Below are 14,142 nucleotides of genomic sequence, written 5' to 3'. Positions count from 1 at the left end.
CCCATGCTGAGGAAAGCAAAAAAACCCAGCCCGGGTCTTTGCTTTAGGCTTTTGGAACATTTTCAGTCAAAATGATTCAGCTGTTCTAGAGAGTGAAGCTAGGGAGTAATACATTGTGAGTTTTTGTTTTTTTAAAAAACATCGGCAAAGCAAACTTATTTACAAATCTGCGCCTAACATTTTATTTTTTTAAAGATATTTAGGTGTTGCTATGCTCAGTGTGATGAGATTTAGACTCCTACATGCCTAACTCCTTTTTGAAAATGAGATTTAGGTTTTAAATCAGACTACCAGTGCTGAGCTCAGCAACACCTAAATACCTTTTAAAAATGTGGTCCTACGTGCTCCTATGCGGCTAATGTTTTTTTGTTGCGCCTGTGAAATTCCACACATATTTGACAAAGTTATAAGCCTTTGAAAAACTGGAAAGTTAAACTGAGTACTTGTGCAGAGGCTCGGAGACTTGCTAGAACTAATAGCCAAAGAGTGTAACCTAAGTGAGCGTGCTTGAACCTCTCTCTCCGCTTCTAATGCTGACCAGATTGCATGTGCACCAGCTCCACGGAGTGACTGAGCGTTCTTCAGTCGAAGGCTGTGGGCGCTCAGAGGCACTTTCCCTATAGTGGCTGCTCCTGGCTGGGGCTGGGCACTGGAAATGAGAACAGAGAAACACTCTCTCTCTCTTCTGTGCACTCAGTGACACACACATACATGGTAGCACTTGGGCAGCAAGGAGAAGGAATCCATCTGACTTCAATGCAAAGGGGACAAAAGTAGCACGGGAGAGGAAAAGGAATAGATGGGGGCAAGGAGTCCAAGGAGACTAAGACTGGAGGGTGGGATGGGAAACATGACTGGACATTGGAGGGGGAAGACTGGGATGGATGGACTGACTGCTTAGCTAAGCATGAGAACTGGGAGTTGATGGGGGGTGGGCACTGAGATCTAACAAGGAACTGGTGTGTGGAGGGAGAATTGGAACTGGCTGGACAAAGAGACTTGGATAAGGAGCCTGGGATGCAGAGGACTAAAACTGGCTAGGATCCTAGAGAAGGAAACGGGGACTGGAATCCAGTGTGGGAGGAGAGACAGATCAGTCAAGGATTCCAGAAGGTGCTGGCAATGGGACTGGGATGAGCAGAAACTGGGGCCGGGAAGGAGAATGCGACTGGGACAAGGAGCCAGGGATGGGTGAAGTGGTCAGGCTTGGGGAGGAATGGGGCAAAAGTCTGTGCCTTCTAGAACATTCTTCCCCCCACCCCACAAAAAAAATGGAACTCGAGTTTCTTGAATTTTACCAATCCTCTGATGTCAGCAAATTTCTGACAGTGGGTCTCATTCCCTTCTAGTGTTTGCTCACATACAGGTACTCCTGGGGGCATTCTGTGCTAAAACACTAAAAATTCTGCACACAATATTTTTTAAAATTCTGCAAATATTATTTGTCAAACTAACACTACATAATCATGCCAGTTTCAATTATTTTTAGGGCCGTTGATTAATCACAGTTAACTCAAAAATTCATCACAATTAATCGCAGTTTTAATTGCATTGTTAAACAGTAGAACACCAATTGAAATTTATTAAATATTTTTGGATGTTTTCTACATTTTCAAATATATTGATTTCAATTACAACATAGTTTACAAAGTAGACTGCTCACTTTTATATTATTATAGATATTTGCACTGTAACAATGGCAAACAAAAGAAATAGTGTTTTTCAATTCACCTCATGCAAGTACTGTAGTGCAATCTCTCTATCGTGAAAGTGCAACTACAAATATAGATTTTTTTTTGTTTGTTTCTTACATAACTGCACTAAAAACAAAAAAGTGTAATAACTTAGTCCTACTTCTTGTTCAGCCATTCACTAAGGCAAACAAGTTTGTTTACATTTATGGGAGATAATGCTGCCTGCTTCTGGTTTACAATGTCACCTGAAAATGAGAACAGGCATTCGCATGGCACTTTTGTAGCCGTCTTGCAAGGTCTTTATGTGCCAGATAGGCTAAACATTCGTATGCCCCTTCATGCTTCAACCACCATTCCAGAGAACATGCTTCCATGCTGATGACGCTCATTAGAAAAATAATTTATTAATTAAATTTGTGACTAAAGTCCTTGGGGGAGAATCATATGTTCCCTGCTCTCTTTTACCCGCATTCTGCCCTATATATGTCATGTTATAGCAGTCCCAGATGACCCAGCACAAGTTGTTCGTTTTAAGAACACTTTCACTGCAGATTTGACAAAACGCAAAGAAGGTACCAATGTGAGATTTCTAAAGATAGCTACATCATTCAAGTCAAAGTTTAAGAATCTGAAGTGCCTTCCAAAATCTGAGAGGGAGAATGTGTGGAGCATGCTTTCAGAAGTCTTAAAAGAGCAATACTCCGATGCGGAAACTACAGAACCTGAACCACCAAAAAAGAAAATCAACCTTCTGCTGGTGGCATTTGACTCAGATGATGAAAATGAACATGCGTCGGTCCGCACTGCTTTGGATTATAAATGAGCAGAACCCGTCATCAGCATGGACACATTCCTCTGGAATGATGATTGAAGCATGAAAGGACATATGAATCTTTAGTGCATCTGGCATGTAAATATTGTGGCAACGCCGGCTACAACAGTGTCATGCAAACTCTTTTTTTCACTTTCAGGTGATAATGCTATCCACTTCTTGTTTACAGTATCTCCTGCAAATTTAGACAAACTTTTGTCTGAATGATTGGCTGAACAAGAAGTAGGACTGAGTGGACTTTGTTTTATTTTTGAGTGCTGTTATTTTTGTACGTAATTCTACATATTTAAGTTCAGCTTTCATGATAAAGAGATTGCATTACTTGTATTAGGTGAATTGAAATACTATTTCTTTTGTATTTTACATTGCAAATATTTTTAATAAAAAATAAAGTGAACACTGCTCACTTTATATTCTGTGTTGTAAGTGAAATCAATATATTTGAAAATGTAGAAAATGTCTAAAACTATTTAAACAAATGGCATCCTATTGTTTAACAGTGCGATTTAATCGTGTGATTAATTGCGATTACTTTTCTTAATTGCACGATTAATCACAATTAATGTTTTTAATCATTTGACAGCCCTAACTATTTTGGTAATTTATTTCAAAATACCTATTAACAAGTATGTCTGTAGCAATACAGACATGCACATAAGTTCCCCCAGAAGTAGAGAGTTAAAGAAACCCCTATAACAACCCAGTTCCTGTTTCTCTTCTCTTCCCCCCCCCCCCAAAAAAAAGCCTAGCTGGGGTGGCCAGACGCCCCCAACCCCTCCTCCCCAAAGCCCAGCCGTGGCCCCTGCAGCTCAGACACCCACACCCCTCCTCCTCCAAGCCCAGGGATTCAGAGGAAGAAACTGTGTGACGCCCAGTCCTAGCTTTGCATGGAGTTTCCTGTATGCCACTCTCTCCTTCCCTCAGGGCATGCTGGGAACTGCAGCTGCTGGGAACCTTCTAGCTCCCTCCCTCTCCCCCCAGCAGTTTCTATGTGTGAGCTGGGCTCTGCTGTCCAGCAGCCCTTAGTGGCGGCCAGCAGCACTGCAGCCCATGTCTGGGGGAAAGGAAATTTTGCACACACAATGTTAATTTCTGCAAAATTCTGCATGTGCAGTGGCGCAGAATTCCCCCAGGAAGAATACAGGATGATGACCTATCACTATGGTCAGTTACTCAGCTTAGATGGCAGAGGTCTTTGTGATGGATCAGAAGGTTCCACCCTTGCTGATGAACCATGGGGTATCATTTTGGTAGAATTTTTGTATTTTCAGTTTCTTTAAAACCTAAGAAATCACAAACTATGTAAAAGAACATTATTAAAGTTGCAAAAGCCAAGCACTCACAAATTAGGAAATGCCAGAATTAGGATTGCCTATGCAACCCTAATTCAGCGCTCTTGTGCATATGCATTGATAGACTTCAGTTGCATGATCACATACTGGTTTTTCCACAGGACCTCTGCCTCATTCTGTCAGTGTGCCAGACAGACCTGCTTTGAAGATGAATCAGAGTTGTGTAGTAAAGAAGGCTGTTGTCTGTAGGACCCCTGCCTCATTTTTTGTAGAAACTGAAAAGTGAATATTGCATGAGTTGGGGGGTTGCAGGATTAGAAAGGATAGTTTCATTATTAAGACAGTTAAATGCTGCCCTGGAGAATTGGATTCTGTTCCTGCCTCTGCCACACAGATCCTGTGTGATGCTGAGCAAATCACTTAAACCAAACTTTTCAGAGATGCTCCCTCATCATGTGTTCTGCATTTTCTGACTTCAGGCCCTGGACCCTGATTTGCAGATGTGCATTGACTGCATTATGAAGTCAATGAGAGCTGTATTAGAATATTTCAAGTGCTATAAAATCCAAAATATGGTAAAAAAAATCAGGTCCTAAGCATCTCAAATGGGCACCTGAAACTAATGGATTTTTTTTTTATTTTTTATTTTACTTTATGCCCCATCTGTAAAATGGGGATAATACCTCGTCTCACAGGAATTTTGTAAAGATAAAGTAATGTTTGTGAAGATCTTGAGTAGGATATATAGCCAAGACCTAATGTATATAAACTGTTTATATGAGTACTTAGAAAAGCTATGAGAAAATTAATTGCATTTGTAGTAAGAGTTGAATAGTATGTTGTAAATACGGCCTAGAATCACACACTGAACAATGGAGACAAAATCCTGTGGACTGAATGAAGCTGAGGTCCTGTAGGAAAAACAGTGATCATGTTATTAAAAGCTGTGTCATAATGCATAGATACAAAGGGTGGAGGTATGGGAATTAGGGTTGCACAGGCAACCTTAATTCTGGCATTTGGTAGGGCTGTCCAGAAGACAGTTCAATTTTGAATAATTAAATGTTTCTAACTTTGTTCCTTCTGTATTAGAATGCATTCAGAGTAATATGGGATGGGTAACCCTGTTCTCAGAACAGAGGACTTGAACCTGGGCCCTAACTACCAGGCTGAAGAGTGTCTCTCTTTCTGTTTCATATTTTGAGCAGAGTCCATTCTAGACTGAGAAATCTTCCTGTGTAACGTTTCCGTTTCAGCAAGACAGTATTTTGGATGGATTTTTTTTTTCCCCAGATCTAATGCTTCACTTTGCAACCTTAAATTTTTTTTAATGTAGAATATATAGAGACTAAGGAACCTAGATTTGTGTAAAGCATATTTTATAACTTGCAACTTTTTTTTAAAGCGTTAGAGGTTAGGAAACTCGATCCTTTTTCATAGTATGTATGCTAACATTTCTCTAACCCAGTTGAAAATACAGTTTTTGTAATGGAACCGTACTCTTTAGAGTTTGAAAGAAATGTTAATATGTTAAAGGTTGACGACAGACCTATCCAACAACTGACTTGTGAGCATAACTCTAAGGCTTTACTGCCCTTTTTGAGTAGCTGTAGAAATGACCTCGTTTTCTCTTTTGTGTAAGCTGTTTGTAAAATATGCTTGCATGGTATTCAAAAGTTGTGTACTTTAATCACTTACCTCTTCTAACTTTTTAAGGGCAATAATGAACAACCTGTTCAGACCAGTAAAATAGGGCTGGGTAGAAGAGAGTATCAGAGCTTACAGCATCGCCATCATTCGCAGCGTTCTAAATGTCGTCCGCCTAAGGGCATGTATCTGACCCAGGAAGATGTGGTAGCAGTTTCGTGTAGCCCCAATGCAGCCAACACAATTCTTAGACAGCTGGACATGGAGCTAATCTCATTGAAGCGCCAGGTACTTTGGGTCATCTGTCTTGTTTTGTTGCTGTGAATTCCTGAGACTGTGTATTTTCCTAATCCAGTGGTTCTCCAGCTATTTACCATTGCGGGCTGCATATGCAGCTCTCTCTGTTATGTGGGCCACATCCACGCTAATATATTATCAGTCTGTCCCTGAGGATGTCATATGGGCCACAGCTATGTGCTGAATCATTGTCCTAATCCCTCTATGGGGTTTCTGAAATCATGTATCAGTTACTTCAATACAAGTGTCTTGTTAAATTGATTGTTGCTATACTTGTTAATTCTACACAGATAACAGGTTGGAAGTTAGAAAATAGCCTGTTTTGTTTTAATGCTACCCTTGCCCACTATTGAGGATATAATTTGGTGGGACTACCTCTTTCTGAAAACACATGTACATTTCATTCTTGTCAAAGGGTAATCCTCCCAACAGTTTCTTAATTTCTATGTTGGAGGGAAATAGAATCTTATTGTATTTTAACATCTTATCTGAGTTTAAACTGAATAAAATCTAATAGGGGGTGCAAGTGATCTGTTTGTTTATCGTATATTATAACTGTGTGTGTGTGTGTGTAGGATGGGGGAATCCTCAAAATATTGGAAAAATCATGGATCAAGATACATTTCTGTTTAAAATGCTGTAAGGATACAGCTCTTTCTTTTGCCTAGACTGAGTGCAACAGAGTTTTATCTCCATACTCAATGCCTTCCCATCCATTCAAGCCCTTGCATGCTGTCAAACCAGCCATGCAAATCCATTTTCTCATATATACCATTACCTTGATATAATGCCACCTGATATAACACGAATTTGGATATAACGCGGTAAAGCAGTGCCCGGGGAGGGGCGCGCAGGACTGCGCACTCCAGTGGATCAAAGCAAGTTCAATATAACACGGTTTCACCTATAACCTGGTAAGATTTTTTGGCTTCCAAGGACAGTGTTCTATCGAGGTAGAGGTGTATGTGTTTATCTGTTCATTGCGTCAGCACATTTTAATTGGTTAATAGTGATGTGCAAGTGTAGTTAGAAAGTACACCTTTGTAAACAAAAATTAATCTCTAACTTTAATATGTCAAAATAATTCCAAAATGAACTATATCAGGAGATCATAACCTGAAAGCCAACAAAACCAGTAAAAAGCAGTCTGCAACAAGAAAGTAACTAGAAATATCTCATCACTTTTTAGAGTTCTGTTGGGGAAGGAGAGAACCTAGTCTTCTGAGGGTATGTCTACATCTACAATTTTGCAGCGCTGGTTGTTACAGCTGTATTAGTACAGCTGTATAGGGCCAGCGCTGCAGAGTGGCCACACTTACAGCAACCAGCGCTGCAAGTGGTGTTAGATGTGGCCATACTGCAGCGCTGTTGGGCGGCTTCAATGGGGTTTCGGGGAACGCGAGAGCAAACTGGGGAAGGAGACCAGCTTCGCCGCGGTTTGCTCTCGCGTTCCCCGAACCCCCTTGCAAACCGCAGGGAAGGAGATCTGCTTGCACGGAGGTTCGGGGAACGCGAGAGCAAACCGGGGAAGGAGACCAGCTTTGCCGCGGTTTGCTCTCGCGTTCCCCGAACCCCCTGCAAACCGCAGGGAAGGAGACCTGCTTGCACGGGGGTTCGGGGAACGCGAGAGCAAACCGGGAAAGGAGACCAGCTTCGCCGCGGTTTGCTCTCGCGTTCCCCGAACCCCCCTGCAAACCGGGGAAGGAGACCTGCTTGATTACCAGACGCTTCCTCAGGTATGCTGGGATACCTGCTTATTCCACGGAGGTCAAGAAAAGCGCTGGTAAGTGTCTACACTTGATTACCAGCGCTGGATCACCAGCGCTGGATCCTCTACACCCGAGACAAAACGGGAGTACGGCCAGCGCTGCAAACAGGGAGTTGCAGCGCTGGTGATGCACTGCAGATGTGTACACCTCCTAAGTTGCAGCGCTGTAACCCCCTCACAAGCACTGCAACTTTGTGATGTAGACAAGCCCTGAGAAACAATTTATGTATAGAATTTCTCTCAGTCAGTAAAAATGTAAGAGCAGCAAATGAAAAGATGTTTGTAGAATCCTGAAATATTTTTTACTCTATACAGACATGCAATTTTGTGAAAGTTAGCTTTTATCTTCCTCTTGGTTTGTCATAATCCTGGTGGACAAATTTTAACCAGCCTTTCAAAGAACTCTGTCTTAGTCATCTGTGTCTCATTCACTCTCCAGGGTAAAATATGAGTTGTCTGTGAAGCAGCAGTTAAAAGTAGAGAAGCATTAAACCATTATGTTTACTTCTGTAATTTAAGAGGCATACTTGTAGCAATCCTAGTGGAACTGTTTGTATGAAGTAGATCAGCTTTCTTTGTGGAGCTGATTAACTTTTTATTTTTTATTTTTTTTAAATCAAGGTTCAAAATGCTAAGCAAGTAAACAGTGCACTGAAACAAAAAATGGAAGGTGGAATTGAAGAATTCAAACCTCCTGAGGTAGATTAATATAATGTGCTAGAATGTGTGGCATTGCTCTTGGATTGGCGGGAAGATATATTAAAGTATAGTTTGAGTCATTTGCTGCTGCACAGTATTTGTGTTTCAGAGAACCAACATATTTACCATTGCATGAATTTCAGTGTTCCATTCATGCAATGGTAAATATGTTGGTTCTCTGGAGGAAGTGAGCAAAATATGCTTTTCTCAAACTTTTAAATGGGAGGTGAGTGGGAGTGGGTAGAGGGACAATAGAAGCAGTGAGGTTAGCATGATTATACATGAAGTTAGGGAGCTGGATCATGTGCTGTTACAAACCAGCTTTTCTGGTGCAGCTAATTAGTTTCTACTCACAAGCATTGGGGTGGGTTTTTTTTGTTTTTTCAATTACTGAAGCTACTCTTTTAATGGTGAGCAAATTGATTGAAAATGCAAATTAATTTAGAAATTATTTTCTAATAATACAACTTAGTATTAAACAGTAAACTAACAAAATGTTTTTACCTTCATGAAGATGATTATTACTCTGTGACAATTGAGTCTTTGCAATTGAGTCTTACTGCAAACAGGGAAAACTATCAAAGAAATTCAGGCATTAAAATATGTTTTTATAATGACTTTCAGATATTTTACAGTGTGTTTGGAATGTGCTTTAATGACCTTAGTGTGCAATTTCTCTAATTTTAATAGTTGAATCAGAAAATCAATGCCCGTTGGACTACAGAAGAGCAGCTTCTTGCAGTACAAGGTATGTTACAAAAAAAAGTAGTAGTGACTTATAACTATTAAAAATCTCGTGACCTGCAGATTTCTTCAAAATTGGGCCTGTGCCCTTTTTCTGCTTTATGTATAAAGAACACCAGAGAAAATGCTTTGTTTTCCTTTAAGGTAGCTGGGGAGGGAATTTGCTCATCCCCCACCCCCCCTTAGAAATGTTGGGAATGTAAAGTCTCTGGCTTTGTTAGAAGACCAATGGAACACACCTGATTTTTGTTCTTGTTGTAAGCTCTTTCTTTAATTGAAGGGGTGTGAGTGGTATATACTCTACATTCAGTAGATTCAGAGTTTAGTCACTGAAGTTAAATGGGTGTTAACTTTTTTTTTTTAAAGCCCACTGGTGTTCTAAGCAGTCTGACTAAAAATCCCTTTTCTTAATATATAAATTACACCATCACAAGACACTAACTCTTCTTCCTGGTCTTCTAGCCTAAACAGACGTGAAATAAAGTAGGAAACAAGTAGGGGAAAATATTTTTCAGGCTGCCTTTATACATCCAAAAAGAAGCAAAAAGGCAGAAGCCCAATTTCTTTCGTTTGCAGGTCATCTTTAACTAGGCATGAAGAGACAAGATACAGTCTTCCCATCCAACATCCTGCTGTGAAAGTTTGAGGCTGGAGGCAGATGCTGTACTAACACATTTTCTTAGTGGTTAGCAGTGCACTTTACCAACAGGATATTGGGTACAGTTAACATGCAATAATCTCTTATCTAATGAAAACTCTCAGATTGTTATCCTGTTAAAACAATGCACTGCACAGTCCAGAAAAAGCATTCAGATGGATATATAAGCATAAAAATGAAACTCAGTGTATTAACTTCAAAGTGTGATAAGTTGCATCTTTTGTTTGTTTTTTTCTGATACTATACATCAGCTCAGTATTACTTCAGTGAAGTAATTGAGCTTGTTCTCTACATCAGTAGTTCTCAAACTTTTTTTTTTTTCCCACGGACCACTTGAAAATTGCTGAGGGTCTCAGTGGACCACTTAATGATTTTTCCAAATGTTGTTTGTACCGTTGTCCAACTGTTGTAAAGCGCTTTGGATAAAAGCGCTATATTACAAAAACCCCTTAATAATAATTGTTTTTTGTTCTGCAAATAAAAGCACACAATTCATATTTTAATATCAGTAGTCTTACCTTTCTAATGCGATGAATGTTCTCCCCCCTGCTGTGGCAGCCCCCTGGCTGGGAAGGATGGGGGTCTCCCATGCTGCGGCAGCCACTGAGCTGGAGCTGTGAAGGAAGCCGAGGGTCTCTCCCCAGCAGCCGCATTCCTGGAGCTGGGGAAAGTCACCTCTCTCTGGCCCTGCATGTCCCAAATTCCCCCCACCCTGTCTTCTCACCCCACTGCCCCTTCCCACATCCCCTCTACTCCCCCCAAGGCCACCACCTTGCCTTACATTTGTGTCCTCTCCAGAGTCCAAGCACCTAATTAGTGGAGCCACACCTGTATGCTCCATTTACTAGGTGGGTGGCCCGTCATTTTTTTTATGTGCTGCGGCCCAGGCGTGCACCTTATAGGGAACTATCCATGGACCACCTTAATGGAAGTGGTCCGCAGACCACAGGTTGAGAACCTCTGCTCTACGTTGTTTATTGGCATTAAAATAATGCTTAGACTAATTAGTATTACTTGCCCCATGTTTTGTTAGAATATCCTAATGTATAAGTTACTGAACATTCAGTATTTGATAACTTTTAGTATTCTGACTCTACTTCAAAAGTTAGGATTCTTTCAAAAGTTGAATGGTCTTTATTTCTTTTATATGCAACCAGTAAACTGTTATAGTGCTTTCTAGTACAGAATTGGTTCTTTTGAGTAAGTCCTCGTATTTTTTTGGTGAACATAGTTTTGAAAAGGCTGAGAAAAAACACAGCTTTGTTCATGCTCAGTCATTTTTCATACAGTTTGGTCTGCAAAAACTTAAACGACTGTTTGCAAGTACAGAACCCATTACGTATGATGGGGGCATGACTCTAACTTTCTGAAATCAAATTGCTGCAGGTACATAAACTACTAGACCTATTCCATGCTTAGGAAATATGACCCAAATAAGATCACTGCAAACTCTCTTTCTGAATGTTTGACTCTGTATATTGCAGTGGTCCTCAAACGGTGGGGCATGCCCCTTAGGTGGGGCCCGGAGGAACATTTGGGGTGGAGGTGGGGCATGTGGTAGGGCCCAGGCTAGCTCTTATGGGGGACAAGGAGGGAGCGCCACCCAGCCCTGCCCCAGATGCAGCTAAGTGCCCATCTGCAGGCCCTCTCACCCCTATTCCCTCTCCATCTCCATCCCCAGTTCTACCCCCAGCTCCGCTGTCAGCCCAAGCTCCATGCCGAGACAGCTGTACAGTAATGGAGTGGGGATGCGGAAAGATTCCATTACTGGTCATGGGGGCATGACGGGAAGAGATAAGGCACCACTGGCATATTGGCTCTGGGACTACTGGGGGAATTCTGCTCTTGCACAGAATTCATGTCCCCTGCACATTTTACTCTTTCCCTGCAGAATAATTGATTCACGCTCCCCTTCCAGGCAGTGGTCCTGAACAGGCCATCTGATCTGGGCATCAGGAGCAGCCAGGGAAGATGTAAATCACCGCCTCAGGGAGTGGGACTGGGCATGTGTGCAAGACTCTGTCCCTCTCGCTTGCTGTCGCGATATGCCTGGAGCCAGAAGAGGGCAGGCCTGGGGACACCTGGCTGGTATCTTCTACTATTCACCAGACTCCAGCTGCTAGCCCTGCGGGGGGACAAGACTTATTCTTCCCCTGCACCGGCTGCTCCTGGGGCCAGGTCCAACCCAGCTCCAGGAACCTCCCCCAACTGCAGGAAATCCACACATGCACCCTACCCCCTGCTTCTTGCCCCCATTGCGCCCCAGCTGCGGGGGAAGAGGTCACTGTACAGCAAGCTGCTCCCCCATCTGCCCAACCCCCATGCATCTAGACCCTCCACCCACCCTGCCAAGCCCCATCCCACTGAGCTGCACCCAGACTCCCACCCCACCAGCCCCCCTTCACCTGGATCCCCCTGCTGAGTCCCATTTCCCCTGCACCTTGACCTTCCAACGAGCCCCTGTGCATCCAAACCCCTCCTAGACACACACCTGGACTTGGACCTCGCACCAAGCCACCCACACCCAAATTGCCCCCCACACAATCCGCTCACCCCACACCTGGATCCTCCCACACTAAGCTCCTCCAAACTTGGAGCCTGCTAGGGTAAGTCTGCTTGCCCCACACTTGGATCAGGTGGCAGGGCTGGGCTTGCATGTGAGACTCTGCCCCTCTTGCTTGCTATTGGCATGAAGGGGCAGAGTCCCAGGGTGTTTCTGGGTCAGCCCTTGCCCTTGCGCTGTGTCAGGGTTGGGTGCAGTCTCACTGCCGATTCTGTGTCCCAAAGGGAGCAGGGGACTGCAGAGTGATCCCCCACCTCTGTGCAGCCAGTGGCCTGCGCTTCCTGCTGCATGCTGGAACCTCCACTCCCATTGCCCTTCTAATCTATTGTCTGCAACAATTTCAGTTCTAGTCCAGTGACTGTACGGTGATATGCTGAGTACTACTTAGCCATGCCATTCACTAAGGCCCCAATCTGCCAAAGTGTTAGTTTTAATGGGGATACTCAGGTGCTGAACTCTAGGCACACATTTAAGTGCTGTGCCAGATCATGGCTTAACTTCACTCCTAAGGATATGCTGCCTTTTAGAGTATGTCCGCACAGCAAAGAAAAGCGCCCAGCTGGCCCATGCCAGCTAACTCGGGCTCGCGGGACTTGGGCTGCTGGCCTGTTTCATTGCTGTGTAGACTTCCAGACTGGGGCTAGAGCTTCTACTTTTTGAGCTTCATTGTATAAGGCTAGGCAAATTATCAAGCTTAATCAGTTCCCTGGGCAGAGAGGTGGAAAGCTTTAGGAAATAACTTAAGGTAGTGTTTGAAACTTGACTATGTAATGAGTAGTCTGTGCACCAGTTCACCATTACATGACCTAGAAAGTTGATAGTCTCTTTCAAGATTAATGTGTGCTTTGTCAGTATGTTAGGTTTTCTGTCTTCCAATGAAGATTTAAGAGTGCTGTACTGAAGTCTTGTATATATCAATCTCAGTAACACTATTGGATATTTACTAGTATGCTAAAAGGAATCTGAAAGGAACCTGAACCTCAGTGGTCAAATGAGAGAAATGCATTTCATTTTGTTATCCTTTTGTTCCCTTAATGAATTCTGCAAATTGGTAAATAAGTCACAGTGGGTCTTCTAATCATCTGTGAGAGTTAGGGCTAATCTGTACTAGAAGCACCACGTCTGCACAGTTGCAGCATGTCTGATCAAGATGCTCTATGATGACAGGGGAGAAGTCTCCCTTCGGCATAATAAATCCACCTCCGCAAGAGGTGGTAGCTATATTGGTGGGAGAATCTCTCCCACTGACATAGACGCATAGACTTTAAGGTCAGAAGGGACCATTATGATCATCTAGTCTGACCTCCTGCACAATGCAGACCACAGAATCTCACTCACCCACTCCTGTAACAAACCCCTAACCTATGTCTGAGTTATTGAAGTCCTCTAATAGTGGTTTGAAGACCTCAGGCTGCAGAGAAATCTGCAGCAAATGACCCCTGCCCCATGCTGCAGAGGAAGGTGAAAAACCTCCAGGGCCTCTGCTAATCTGCCCTGGAGGAAAATTCCTTCCCGACCCCAAATATGTCAGTCAGTTAAACCCTGAGCATGTGGGCAAGACTCACCAGCCAGCACCCAGGAAAGAATTCTCTATAGTAACTTAGATCCCAACCCATCTAACATCCCATCACAGACCACTGGGCATACTTACCTGCTGATTAATCAAAGATCAGTTGCTAAATTAATTGCCAAAATTAGGCTATCCCATCATACCATCCCCTCCATAAACTTATCAAGCTTAGTCTTAGTCAGATATGTCTTTTGCCTCCTCCACTCCCCTTGGAAGGTCTGTTCCAGAGCTTCACTCCTCTAATGGTTAGAAACCTTTTTCTAAATTCAACTCTAAACTTCCTAGTGTCCAGTTTATATCCGTTTTGTTCTTGTGTCCACATTGGGACTAAGCTTAAATAATTCCTCTCCCTCCCTGATATTAATCCCTCTGATATAT

At 42.8% G+C, this 14,142-nt stretch overlaps 1 protein-coding gene across 6 annotated transcripts in view; it reads left to right on the top strand.

The window, feature by feature from the left end:
• The window catches only part of RCOR3 (REST corepressor 3), a 45,896-nt gene that overhangs the window by 18,148 nt on the left and 13,606 nt on the right, over positions 1-14,142 (top strand). For 5 of the 6 annotated variants that reach the window (XM_030557585.1, XM_030557586.1, XM_030557587.1 and 2 more), the window contains 3 exons: positions 5,535-5,753; positions 8,152-8,229; positions 8,920-8,977. In XM_030557585.1, the coding sequence (XP_030413445.1) occupies positions 5,535-5,753; positions 8,152-8,229; positions 8,920-8,977 (355 nt within the window). Of the gene's footprint in view, positions 1-5,534; positions 5,754-8,151; positions 8,230-8,919; positions 8,978-9,549; positions 9,691-14,142 lie in introns of all 6 variants that reach the window. The other variant, XR_003999744.1, reaches the window with a different exon arrangement.

This window comes from Gopherus evgoodei, chromosome 3 (genome assembly GCF_007399415.2).
Source record: "Gopherus evgoodei ecotype Sinaloan lineage chromosome 3, rGopEvg1_v1.p, whole genome shotgun sequence".
Taxonomy (NCBI): Eukaryota; Metazoa; Chordata; order Testudines; family Testudinidae; genus Gopherus; species Gopherus evgoodei.
The sequence above is the reverse complement of the archived record's forward strand: the minus strand, read 5'-3'. Positions and strand labels throughout refer to the sequence as shown.